The sequence below is a fragment of the Neoarius graeffei genome, chromosome 19, assembly GCF_027579695.1.
Source record: "Neoarius graeffei isolate fNeoGra1 chromosome 19, fNeoGra1.pri, whole genome shotgun sequence".
Lineage (NCBI taxonomy): Eukaryota > Metazoa > Chordata > Actinopteri > Siluriformes > Ariidae > Neoarius > Neoarius graeffei.
This window is the reverse complement of record NC_083587.1, coordinates 63,788,865-63,803,105: the sequence shown is the minus strand read 5'-3', so window position 1 is coordinate 63,803,105 and position 14,241 is coordinate 63,788,865. Positions and strand designations below refer to the sequence as shown.

At 43.3% G+C, this 14,241-nt stretch overlaps 1 protein-coding gene across 2 annotated transcripts in view; it reads left to right on the top strand.

The window, feature by feature from the left end:
- The window catches only part of mtmr11 (myotubularin related protein 11), a 51,944-nt gene that overhangs the window by 19,768 nt on the left and 17,935 nt on the right, over positions 1-14,241 (top strand). For both annotated transcript variants that reach the window (XM_060900415.1, XM_060900414.1), the window contains exons 3-10: positions 1,410-1,546; positions 1,839-1,908; positions 2,006-2,145; positions 6,017-6,101; positions 6,559-6,706; positions 12,089-12,176; positions 12,275-12,363; positions 13,412-13,536. In XM_060900415.1, the coding sequence (XP_060756398.1) occupies positions 1,410-1,546; positions 1,839-1,908; positions 2,006-2,145; positions 6,017-6,101; positions 6,559-6,706; positions 12,089-12,176; positions 12,275-12,363; positions 13,412-13,536 (882 nt within the window). The remainder of the gene's footprint in view (positions 1-1,409; positions 1,547-1,838; positions 1,909-2,005; positions 2,146-6,016; positions 6,102-6,558; positions 6,707-12,088; positions 12,177-12,274; positions 12,364-13,411; positions 13,537-14,241) is intronic.

Here is a 14,241-nt window from a genome sequence, read left to right as displayed (position 1 = left end):
TTGCATCCTGGTATTTTGCGCTTCCAAAATGGCGAATATCAACAACAACAGAACTGCGTGTCTTCCAGTGTTGCCAGATTGGTCAGTTTTAAGTGCATTTTGGCGGATTTGAACATATTTTGGGCTGGAAAACGGCAGCAGTATCTGGCAACACTGGTGTCTTCGTCCACGTTGTTTTCCCGGCGCTTGGTGATGCCATGACAACCGGGAAAAGGAAGTACATTTTCACGCATGCGCATGTTTCATTTCCGCATTATTACTATCGTATAGCACGGTCGCAAAAACTGCCGTGTGAACGCAAGTGGGGCTGCACCGGTGCGAACACGCTTCTCTCTAGTAAGCAGGTTTGTGACGTGTGAACGCTCCACAAAATTTACACCGGTGTAAGATATATCGCAACAAAATACATCGGTGCAGCATCGATGCAAATATGTGCTGTGTGAACACCCCTTAATTCTTGGAATCTTCAGGAAATCATTTGGATGATTCTACTTCCTGTTAATCTTGTGACTTCAAAGTAGTACGACTGAATGAGGGTTTCTTGGCAGTTAAGGATATCATTTCAGAGATTAATACTGCAATATGAAACGCGTCTACTAAGATTCCAGGTTGTTGCGAGATCGAATCTGCTGTATTCGGTTGCTGTGTCCTAGCTCTCATCAAAAAACATGAGAGTTTGCCTGAATTTATAACTTAGTGTGAAATGTGTAAACTCAGCACGTCATTGGGAACGTCAGTAATGATCATAAATAACAGGGATATGTGAGGGATTTGTTCAGAGGGAGTGAACTCTCCTCTCTCTCTCTGTGTGTGTGTGTGTGTGTGTGTGTGTGTGTGTGTGTGTGTGTGTGTGTCTTTTCAACTGGGAAGAGCAGGTTTCTTCTTTCTCCAGCTGTTTCCCCATGAGGCATAGATGAAAGTGTCTGAGATGGAGAGTCTGTACAGGAAGCAGCAGAGCAGCTCAGGGAGCGCTCAGCATAAACGCACCGATTGTAGCATTAATGAGCTCGACTGCTGGGCTTTTTCAAACTGAAAAGAGCCTTAGACCATTTTGAGACAGATTTCGCTTTACATGTTGAGACAGGAGGCGTCCCTGCAGGATTTTATTCCAGAATAAAAAAGCGACGCTTCCAGGGTTTTTAGTCAAGCTGTTGCAGTCGGATTCAGGTCATGTGACCTACTTTACTAACTAGTGTTCATGGAGAATGCTGTAGAACATCTAACATCTCATCATGTGATTTAAGATCAGTTTGATGAGGATGAAAGCGTTCTTGTGCCCTGTGGATTGTGGGTGGAGTCCTAATGAGACACCATGCTCATCAGGATATTGATTGATTGATTGATTGATTGATTGATTGATTGATTGATTGATTGCGCATTGCTAATTTTCCTGTCTGTGCCTGTTTTAGGGGAGTGCGTCCTCCAGAGAGCCGTTCTCGTGAGGAAGAAACTCTCGCCGAAAGAAGGAGGGGGCTGGCTGTCTGGAACTCTGTTCTGCACCCATTTCCGAGTGGCCTTTGTGCCTCAGGACAGCCCGAGACCCGACGTGAGTCACTGTTCTAAAGAAACCCTTCATCCTGGCGCTAAGTGCAGACCAGTTTGCATAATCCTCAGCGGCCAGGGTGTGAGGTTGTGTAACGAGCCGCTGCTTGCAAAGTAGGTCATGAATAGGTGAACAGAGCTGAATCATCGATCTTCCTAACCGCTCTGGCCGCTCTCTTATCTTCATTTCATGTCACTGATGACGTATCCTGCTCAGATAACGCTCCACGGATACCGTTATCTGCTTTGCATACCACCGGCTCTTTATCTGCTTTCCCTTTTCCTTTTTTGTTCAGGACAATGCTGATCCTGTGCTCCTCGGAGATCATGACGTCGCTCTGGCCTCCATTGAGAAGGTCGTGGCTGGTAAGAGACACTCTCTCTCTGACATCAAACACCTCTGCGACAGATTCAGACCGATTTGGGTTTTTATTTTTTGCTCGTCATCTGTGATCCGTTTCAGTGGGACCATCCAGAACTAAACTGGTGACCCCGAACTCCTCTCTGAAGTTCACTCCTGAGGAGCTGGTGCTGTACTGCAGAGACCTGCGCGTCCTCTGCTTCCTGTTTGACCGACTCACTCCTGATGCTCAGGCCGTGGAGGTGTGTGAGCAGCTGAACGCGCAGCGTTCTCGCCGTTTAAAGTGCTGATGACACGTTTTTGACATCTTTGGCGATGTTTTATAACATAAAAAGTAATTCCCGATGATCCATATATTAATTCACGAAGGCGCCTATTTTACAAGTTATGATGATAAACGCGGCTATTTGGGCAAATTTGACGGGGCTGCAGCACCCAGGAGACGAAGGAGGAGGAGGAGCTATATGACGTCAGCGAAAGAACCTTCCTCCTAACTTACCAGTTTGTTGTTGATGTGAGAGGTGTTCAGTTTATCATTATTAGTATTTTTATTAGACATTATTATACATTATTATATAGTTATTATGCCTTCGCGTTGTGTTGCCGGCTTTTGCTCCAAAACCCACAAGGATGGGGTAAGTTTATTCAAGTTTCCCAGAGATCCCGAGCTGCATGCGAAGTGGGTGAAGCAAGTCAGGCGCACTCGTGACAAGTGGGAGCCCTCACCAACATCCGTCCTGTGCTCTGAACACTTCAATTTGGATTGTTTTGACACCCTTCCCAGCTTAAAAGAATCTCTTGGGTGCTCAGTTCAGCACAAACGTGTGTTACTACCATCAGCAGTGCCTACACAGTGTTGCCAGATTGGGAGGTTTCCCGCCCAGTTGGGCGGTTTCAAGTGCATTTTGGTGGGTTTTGAACATATTTTGGGCTGGAAAACGTCAGCAGTATCTGGCAACAGATACTTGAAACCGCCCAACTGGGCGGGAAACCTCCCAATCTGGCAACACTGCCAGTATTCCAGTGGGGGTCTACTAGTAGCTATGCCGGATCCAAAGACAGTCCTCCTGTCAGAACATGTGTTGTGAAACGACATAAGATAAAGGTACGTAGAGCTATAGATTCTACATGATAATCATAAATGTAATCATCAAGTCGGCGTGATATCAGTCATGTACGTCTGTGAAGATTCCCAATCATCCAGGTCATAGTAAACTGTGGGTGGTAGAAATGGGCAACTGGACTTGCTTGAAGATTCTTGAAAACGTTTCACCTCTCGTCCAAAAGGCTTCCTCAGTTCTGTCTGAGTAATAGGGAGTATCAGGATAAATATCTGATACTCCCTATTAGTCAGACAGAACTGAGGAAGCCTTTTGGACGAGAGGTGAAACGTTTTCAAGAATCTTCAAGCAAGTCCAGTTGCCCATTTCTACCACCCACAGATCAGTCATGTATTTGCTTGTGAAAGCTTGCGGCTTTCATGTAACTGCCGCCTAGCAACGAGAGGCAAAGGGTAAAGAGGGTAGACTATCATAGATTCTATTCGGAAGAGATCAACACAATTCTAGACTCCCAGAAGAGGAAGAGCTAGCACTAGAGAGTTCACCGGCATTTTCATCGAGTAGAACCAGAGTAGAACAGCCAGTGAACCGCAGCGTGTTCTCCCGCTGACGTCACAACATGGCCGCGAGCCACGGACCCAGTTTTCTTGCGCTGTGCAATTAAAAGTTGGATATTTGCGTAACAACAGCTTCTTTTCACGTAATTATAACAGAAATCTAACATTTGCCATGTTGTATAGTTTATTTAAGAAATTGCATAGAGTCATGTTCGTGTCATCGGCCCTTTAAGTGTTCAAAGTCACAATGCACTGTCGCTAGGCAACAAGGGAATACTGATGCTTGTGTATAGCTGTTCATCTTTTCATATCGTATCGGCGGAGTGTCTGTCGAAACAAGACAATCATCTGGAAGGTCAGCGTTTACCGCAGATGTGTTGGGAAATGACTAAGAAAAGACTTTCTGCACTTCCATGTTGAGCAATGTTTCCATTGTGTTGCGGTTCGTGACGCTGATGGAGAATGATGACTGCTTTTCAAAAGCATCATAAGTAAATAGACATATAGGAAGTTAATATATATAATATATTTGTCTATAATAATAAAATAACCATTTAAAAATAAAATGTTATATAATAAACACTGTATCTTGTAAATATTACAAGTTTGTAATGGAAATTGAGAAGCTTTCCATATGATATTTTTATTCTAGAAGGTTGTAATAACAGAAATGGACATTCCAATGAGCTGAATGTCTTCAGTGTAACAGACACTCGTCAGAAGACATCATGGAATATTACAGTATAAGAATAAAACCGCACCAGAAAATCGTCAAAGCGCTGCTCATCCTACATCACGGCGCTGTGCAACACTCGGACAAAAGCGCTATCTGCCCTCTTCCACATATATGAGCTCACAGAGCCCCACGATTGGCTAGTGTTGCTGTGATTGACAGGGGAGAGAAAGCAAGCCCCTCTGTAGAAGGGAATTCTATATCAAGGACTATATAGTGAGCTTATTGGTAAAATTGTGTGTGTGGGGGGCGGACGCTTTCGGACACTACGCCGCCGCGCCGTTATTTATGTCATTACTGTCATACAATTAAAACGTGCCTGATCAGTCGGCTGGTGGGTTTTCAAAATAAAAAACACACGTGATATAATTTTTGTGATAAATCCGTATTATACCGAGCGTATTTCCCACATTTAATAAATACAGAGTACTTTGTGTCTGCTGCATCTTTCAGTTCTTTTAAATCAAGGCTGAATCCTTTCTTTCTTCTTTGCTGCTGCCTTTAATCAAATCATATTCGAGGCTTTTGATTCATTCTCATTGCTGCACCGGGTGCTCCTCTCTGTCGTCTGCCATTTTTCCTTCAGCGCGACTGCAATACATGATGGTATATACTGCTTGGTTAGTGCCCATCAGTTTTTCACTACTTTTCACAGTGCATTGTGGGATACTATGAGTTCACTTTATAGGGTGTAATAATTCTCACTATACATTCGGACAGCACGACAAAATGGCGAACTCACTATATGGTCCACGATGGAGTGAGTCATGAGTGATGTCGGACACGGCACATGGAAATATTGCTTTCTTGGACTCCAATGGGATTTTGATATTTGAAGCAATAAAAGTGTATATACATGTTATTTACCAGCTGGGAGGTCCGTATGGTGAAATACTGTGACCAAGGTCTTGAAAGTACTGACTGAGGCCCTCTGGGCCGAGGTCAGTATTCAAGGCCGAGGTCACGGTATTTCACCATACGGACCGACCTTAAGCTGGTAAATAATATATTTTTTTTCTTTACCAAATTCTAACAGAAAACGAGAGCGCCCGAAAGGGAAAACCAAGCTGAGCCGCCATTTTGAATCCTCGTTCACGGCTGTAATGCAAATGGCTTCCTCCTCGGTATACAAGTGCACTTCCATGGCAGGAAAAAAAACTACATTTTGCCGCCTATGTAGTCCCCTATTTATACAAATAGGAGTCATTCAGGATTCAGGTTTTTGCAAAAACCATGTTTTTGCTCGGCGTTAGCAACAGTTAGAGGTTTTTAGCTTTCTCCTGAAATGTTTTCTTTTATTTCTTCTTCAGGGTAGTAAAACTCGCTTTCGCTGTGAAGACTGTCGTTATCGCTATCCATGCTGTAAAATTAATGTGATTCTCCTGAGAAATGCTGGCAAAAGTCTTATAAATAAATCTTACAAAAAAAAATGTTGACAAAAAAATGCTACTATGTTTGTTGTTATGAACGAGTGAGTTGCCAGAGGTCTGTAACTCGGGTCCGTACCGTAGGATACCGACCTGCTCGCCAGCCAATCAAAGCGCAGGATTTGGACTGCGAAAAAAATAAATTGTATTATTTCCTGCTAATATTCAGTCCTACTGCTGAGCCTGTATGACGGTGAAAAGTGCTTTCGGACCCAGTATGTAATTTTATAAAAATGTTTCATGTCAGAATTTATTATAATAATGTATTTACTATTAAATAGACAGTGTATATGAATCAGTGATGTTCATTTGTGGATTATGTACACCCTCTGTAGATTACGTACACCATCGCCAAGACGTACCAGCCGCTGAAACCCGGAACCATCCTGTCGTTCCAGAATGCAGCTTTGGGAAGTATCGGTGAGTGAAAATCTGCTCTCATGATGAACTTTCTCCAACGCAGCGATCATCTCATATCCCTGCTGGAGACACAGTCACTCTGAATTCGGACAGATTAAATTGTTACAATAATCTCAGAAACAATCAGAACAGGAAGCTTTCGCGACACACCAGTCAGAGCAGCCACACTTCCTGAGTGTGCACTGATTGTCCTCGTTATCATCATCATCATCATCATCGGCACCCTAACATTTGATATTCAAATAAAATCATACGAGGATACGTGAGCCGAGCAGCTCTCCTCTGTACGGCCATTAACCAGCTGAATAATGCAGAGTAACATGACCTCCTGGCCTTTACTCAACCCTCGCAAGCCGTGTGTGTGGTCAAGTTCATGCTTATCGCACTCTTGCCCACACATTGTCACAGCACCATCTAATGGGTTTCACGCTCAGTCTCTCTCCATCTCGTAATGCAGAAATGAAACAGTTCCTGAGCAACCGGAGGCGTGACCCGAGTATGAACTGGTACGAGAGCGTAGCGGACTGGGAGCAGGAGCTGGAGAGAACCGGCGCCACCGGGTGGAGGGTCAGCGCAGTCAACGACCGATTCGAAATGTCCACCAGGTAACACAAAACTGCACCTTTTAACGCGTGAAGAAGAATTCCAGCATCCGTGAGATGTGATGTGTGCAACATAAGTCACTGATTTTGTTTTTAAGGGTTGGCGTATGTTTTAGCGCCCTCTGCTGCCTGAGGTGATTTACAGCTTTCCTTCAAAATAAAACTCCATACATTTTCCACAGAGCTTTCAGCTAGGGGGCGGGGCTAAATTTAGGGCCAGAAAAATGTCAACAGAAGCTTGAAATATTGAGCATTGGCGAAATGCTGGATCGGTCCGGCCCTACTGTTGGCACTTTAAGAGGGTGGGAAAACTTTTGCTTATTCCAGTTTCATGGATTACCGTGCTGTATCGAGTGGGGGGAAAAAATAATTTTATGGTGCGGTTACATTCTTCAGTCTGATTGGTCAGAATGTGTTGATTAATTTTCTCTGACGGTTGTGCAGCTCCAAATCAGTGTGGGTTATTTTTTTAATTAATTACGTTTGCATTAATCATAGTGTAGTTGTGTGGGAGGTTTTTATTTATTTATTTATTTATTTATTTATTTTTGTTTTAATCTTATTTAAAGTTAAACTGCTTTTCAGAGTTTAAGTGTAGGTCATAAGAAGAATTTTCCCGACACCCAATTATTTTTTAGTTGAACGAAAGCTACTGAATTCGAATCACAGACTTCCAATTTTATTAGTTTTTTTTTTAAATAGAACAATTAATGAATTTATCTCCACGTGGCCCTAAATTCTCCACAATTTTTTCCTACTTCACCATGACCCGATTCAAGATACTACATCATGCATCACATCACGTGGTGGGCTTTCCCCGTTCACGCAAGGCATTGTGGGATACAAATTTGAAACAGGAGAGAAAAATGGAGGACGTGAGTGTGCGAATGAAACGTGAAAGAGCGACTACAGTAACGGAAAGAAAGCGAGAAGAAAAGACGTTATGTTATATACGAAGGAAAGGAAACGCAGGACCAAACTAATAAATATTGGCGCTCAGCGAGCACCTCGGTGTGATCAGCTGTTCGTTTAGCGACAGAATGATGGAACTGTCGGTGCACGCTCAAAGGTAAACCTGCAGATGGCAGTAATGCAACGGACTTCCTCTGTCTGCTTGACTGCGCGAAGTGAGCGATTTCGTTCACATTATTTGCTTTAATCCCCTCAAATTAAATAACTTCCCAGTCACAGAATGGCCTGATATTTTGTGAGATATTACAGAAATAAACAGATATCACAATCACCACATTTCAGACGGAACTACATTTCACTAATTTTATGAAATCGAAAGGCCGTCTCGCTTTAAAATGTATTTTGGATTATATTTCTAAATATATATTATTCAAATGTATAGGAAACTTGATTTTATGATTTAAATCCGTGCAGTTAAGTTATAGTGTATGCCTGTACATGTACAAAAAATTTATCTGTATTTCTCATGGAAAATAAACTAAAAAGGAGAATGCAGAGAAATATAAAAGTCACAGGATGACATACAGTAATAAACTCGTACATGAAAATCCCTCACCTTTCGGCGAAATTTGCTGTTTTGAAACCAAAATGGGTGACCTACGTGAATCGTGTAGATCTGATGAGAAAAAAAAATTGGGGGGGGGTTGATATTGACTCAAAGGGCAAGGAGGTCGCTTCGCACCCATAGACAGTTCGTGCCGGTTTGCGCCTCCTCCTACTGCTTTGATATTGACGCCATAGCGACGAGTACATCTCGCTGCGAAGGGCAAGCAGCATCATTTCGCGCCTCTTCTCCTGCTGGCCAGAGCGTGCAGACCAGACCACCAGAAGCTGGAAGCTGGATTGAGTCATCGGACTGAATTTCCTACTTTTTTCAAACTTTCCTGATCGCTATCAAAACAAACAAAACTTCCGGCTTGATTACGTCAGCATTCGAAAGAGGGCGCGCGCGTCTTTTGACAATCCCTGTGTCCGAAATTGCTCGCTACTCACTATATAGGGCACTGTATAGTGGAGACGCCATTTTGTAGTGCTGTCCGTGCTGAAAGAAATCAAATTAAAAGTCTCAAATTTGATTTAATAAAAGACAGCAGCAAAGAAGAAAGTATTCAGCCTTGATTTAAAAAACTGAAAGCTGCAGGTACTTCCATATCTTGGCAGGCTGAGTGGTATGCTGGGGCACCTCTTGCCAGCAGACCAGGATATCCAGAGGGAGCTTGTGCGGTTCAGTGTTGACCTGACCATCCCCAGCTTCAAGGAGGGAGAGAGCATCGTGGAGTGGTGGGGTCATGTCTTCGACAAACCAGACAAGTACCCCTCCCTGGGTGCACTGGTTAAGCGTTGCCTCTCCATCTTTCATGGACCTAGAGTCGAGTCCTCATTTAGTCTGATGAATGATGTAATTGATCAAAGGAGTGGCAACATGAATGTGGAAACATTTAATGCAATAGATAGTTTTCACTGACGTCACGGCATTCCGGGGAACGCCCCCCCAGCCGCCATCTTGGAGGGCAAACAAAACGGACCATCGCCACTACTGGCTACGTTATCTCGGACGAATTTATGAAGTTGTATAGTCAGTTTTCTAAAATAAAGATCAATGTCGGCAAAATCAAGCAAACAGAAGTATATAGAGACACATCTCACAGTATGCAGCCAAACTGGCCTTGATTGGGGGAATTGACCCCTACGAAGTGGACAAAGATGCATTTTCAAGTGACTATGCAGGGCTGCCAAAGCCTGAAACTGACTTCATCAAACTTTAAAGGCTGTCTGATATATACAACTTTATATATTCACAGCGCGCCTTTTGGCGGATGCCGCCTGAATCGCGCAGATCTGATTTTTTTTTTTTGGGGGGGGCGTTGGAGTGTCTGATTATAATTTCAAAGTAAATTCTGTATTAAAATTACTAAATAAGCAAATCCATTACAGTCCATGAAACAGGAAGTATAAGGATGAGGGAAAAAAACAGTTTAAATCGGGAAGCTGCGCACATTTGCGCAGTCCTGCACACCGCTCGGGCTGCACAAATGTGCGCAGCTTCCCGATTTAAACTGTTTTTTTTTTCTCATCCTTATACTTCCTGTTTCATGGACTGTAATGGATTTGCTTATTTAGTAATTTTAATACAGAGTTTACTTTGAAATTATAATCAGACACTCCAACGCCCCCCCTAAAAAAAAAAAAACGGATCTGCGCGATTCAGGCGGCATCCGCCAAAAGGCGCGCTGTTTGCATCCCAAACACAAATTAAATCATACAGAATAGACCTAAAATGTTTTTCAAAAATGACCCTTGCGTGAGTGAAGTGACAAGTTTCAAATAGAAACGTGACAAACGAGCGATATTAAGTGTACATTACAATGTAAACGTACACTCAGCGGTTCCAGTTAGGCATTCTCCAGAGATTGTTCACATGATGTTTTGGTTTCCAAAAACAAACTTAAACACAATTGATTGTTTATTTAAACAACTTACCACTTATAAAATAATCGGAGCAGACTTTGCTGTGTTTGGAAGGCTGATAATCCTTGCGGTTGATTCTCGCAAGTCATAGATTTCTCCTTTGTATGCTGAGTTTGTTTGCTCGCCTTCGTGCTCCCGTACAGTGGGAATTCCATAAAAGCCCCGCTTGACGTCATCATCTGACCTATTACGACAGCCGTGAATACAACAGGTGTGCACCATTGCTAGCTTTAAATAGTAGTAATGTAACTATAAATGTAAATAATATATAAATGAATGTAACTCGCGCGCTACAATGTGTGCTCAGTGACCCGTACGGTAAGCTAGCCCTCCAAGATGGCCGCCACCAGAGAATCCCCGACTCTGTGACGTCATGTGAAAACTATCTATACAGACGGTCAAGTACACGCTGATGTCCAGGGGGAAGACAGCTATGCAGCTCTTTAGAAGGGAGGACGTGAAGTTTGGGGAAGTGGACAGAACATTAACTCTGCAGCAGCCACATACAAACACCAGCAGAGAGTGAACAAGGAGGAAAAGCAGCAGCAGCAGAGCAAGTATGGCTCTCAAGCAACTTGCAGTGCTCAGCAGGCCAAGAAACAGACTGCTGAAGGAGAGAAGCGGGCAAGGCTGAAACATGTGGCAACTCAGCGAAAGCGGGCCATGGAGACACTGGTGGTCCAGGCAAATAAAAGGAAAAAATGATCACTATTCCTGGTGTTCTCCACTTTCTTCGTTCTATTATTCGCATTTTTTTCCAGGGCATAATTTCACTATAACTACATGTATTTGTACTGTATGTCCTTGTGCAAATGTCAATACAGTATACTTAGGCCCAATCCCAATTCTAATTTCTCCCCCTTCCCCTTGGCCCTTCCCCTTGAAACTGAGCTACAAGGAATAGGGCTTGAAATTCAACCCTTACGTATTGGGATAGCCCTTCAACGATCGCATACGTCATCGCGTACCTCCGTCAGCGTTTACGTTAGCAAAACGCGACCAAATGCGTCACTGGCTGCGACCAGCCGCTACAGTCAGAGCCAGAGGCAGAACCAGAAATCTCTGCTGGCAGGGTGTGATTTGTTAACTAACACCACTGAATGGGATATCTTTGGCGCTTCGTGCACCACATCCGACAGAATGAGGTGTCAGAACACTCATGTAAACAATAAAAGCGAGAATAACAGAACAAAACGTACGCAGTCAAGCAACCGAAAACAATACTCACTCCCAAAGCTTTTTAGCAGCAGCTTGGATTTCAGAAATCGCTGCTCATTCTCAGCTCGAAAGCGAATCAAGCGGTGCGTTTCCTCTGGATAACAACTTAAAACACGTAAATAATGGAGAAAATACATTTATGACAATCTTTCGCCGCGGGAACCGCCATCTTTCTGAAATCCGCATGAAATCTCGCTGAAATCCGCATGGCATTGTGGGAAATCACTCAAACCTCTTCGTTCGGAGTCAGCTCCAGGAAAATCTCCGTTTGGAGGGGTACAGAAGCCCTACCCCTTCCCCTACCCCTCCGCGTTAACTGGGATTGGGATACCCCTACCCCTTCACGTGAACGCGCAAAATGGAGGGGAAGGGCCAAGGGGTTGGTCCAAGGGGTGAAATGGGATTCGGCCTTAGTAAGGAGGCTATAATATTTATTCTGGGGGAGGACCCCCCAAACAAAATAAAACAACACCAGAGGCCACGTCACCACCCTTCTCACCTTTTTCACACTTGACCCGTTTTCATGCCTGTAAACTGCTCACTGATTCATCACTGTTCAGTTTAATCATGCCTGATTTTTCGGGTTTTTTTCTTTTCTCTGTATGTTTATACAAAATTCCTTCTTTGATTTGGAGAACAGATTTTCAGATCATCTTTCCGATCACCTGGAATGCATGTGGAATTTTTCCACTTGGTTTATTTATTTATTTTCTTTCTGTTCTCCAGCTTATCCAGGTTTAACGTGGTTCCTCAGAAGGTCCTTGACACCGAGCTGAAGAAAACATTCGCCCATTTTAACGAAGGTCGCATCCCTGTGAGTATAAAACAGACCTTGAGGTCCACTGAGGTGCAGGATTTTACAGTAAAATGCGGTGTGTTATTGTGGTGTCTAATCTGATCGGCTCTCTGTAGCGCTGGTGTTGGCGGCATCCTCGCGGCAGTGACCTGCTCCGCATGGCCAGCTTTCAGAACAACATCTATCACGAGAAGGACGATATCCGGTTTGTAGATGATTAACACGTACACCAACCCCACACACACACACACTGTGACCTTGCTGTTATAATGTTTTGTCTGAGTGAAGAGATGTTTTGCAGAACTCGCATCGACCAGCTACACTTTAAACTTACATTCTTATAATTCTGAGCTGTGGATATTAATACCTTATTCGGGTAATTTCTGTTTTTCAAAAGGGTTTTATTTTAATGTATTGTGTAAAATCTAAAATGCAAAATGAACACTTTTCTAAACCTACCTTTTAAAGAAGTTTAACTATCGAGTCAAGCACGAAAGTCTACGTGTTCTTAAGCAGCCACGTGCTAACAGAACGCCACAGCTCTGTTGGAGTCTCGATTCTGATTTGGTCAGAAGGTGTTGATTTTATTTATTTATTTAATTATGTATTTATTTATTTTGGTACCAGCAGCTGTGACAGTAGCGCAGCTATAAATGTGCTCGTTTTAATGTTGGTGGATGCTCAGAAACAGCCTGTGTGTGTGTAATCATTGGTGTGGTGAAGTTTTCTGTAAGGAGACATTTTGTCTTTATTTATTGATGGATGGAAGGAGTCTCCAGTGTCGGTGCTTTGTAACAGAGTTAAAGCTATAACTTTCGGTTTTGTGACATCTTCAGGACAGATTTGTCATCACACCAACTTGTCACTGGTTATTTTACTGTCACAGCATGACTCAGGGTGGTTTATTCCTTATTTCTCTGATAGAGAGATATCATGAGTCATTTTTTTTCCTCTCCTCAGTGTGTTAACAGAACTGCAGCTATGTTAAGCGTTCAGCCTGGGTGATGATTGGCTCGCTGATAAAACCTTATAATGCCAGGTTTATACCAGACTTTGGAGCAAATGCTTAAAAATTGAACTTTCTCCCAGTAATAAAATTGATCTAATTAACTAATTTAAGTTTCTAAAATCCCCAAAACCTTTTAATACTGAGGTCATTAACTCCCTGTATAGCTGATAATGCTAATGCACTAATTGTGTAATGTACAAGCTGTATTTTGTGTTTGAATCATTGAGTTTTCTGTCCTGAGCAGGAACCTGGAGCTGATCCTGTTTGGTGGCCAGACGCAGTGTGTGGTGGTGGATCTCGGCGACGAAATGCCTTCGCCTGCAGACGTGCAGCTCGCGCACACGCGACTGCGCTCCCTGTGCCTTGGAGGTGAGGAATTTACCACGTTGGCTTAAAGCATAAAGTGCAATATCTTTCCTGCTGCGCCCCCCCCGTATCTTATTCATTTATGTTTGTATATGTAAATATTTAATTTATCTAGAAGTTTTCTCTGTTTGTCTGTAATGATGCTGCTGGAATCTTAATTTCCCTGAGGGAACCCTCCCAAAGGGATCAATAAAGTTTTATCTAATCTAAAGTGACACATCGATGTGCTGGTTCAGGAATCATTTAATCCACTCCCCTTTCTGAATTGTTTGGGCTGATACCCGTCCCCATAGCTGGTACGCATCATCTTGTTTCAGTACAGTTTATTTCCTAATGCATGCGGGGCGTCCTAACCACGTTAGTCTGTTTACAAACCGCTCGCTCAGCAGCCAGTTTGGAAAAGTCGCATGAGGTCATGCGTGGGTCAGAGGTCGTGACTGCGGAGCCATAGCAAACATGGCGGATCACCCAGATCGAGCGAAGACTCCTAAATCGAGACCAAAAAAAGACGATTTTAAGGAAGTAACCTATCTGACATCGTTAGAGGTGAAAAGAGAGGGGGGAGGAAACACGGCAGACGAGCCGAGTAAATATTGCTGGCCAGCTTTCCTGATGGAGCGCCGAAAAGGCAAAAACAAACGCGGCGTCTGATGCCAGCTGGACAGGTGAGTGACAAAATGACTCTAATTAGTATTTTATGACGCACAC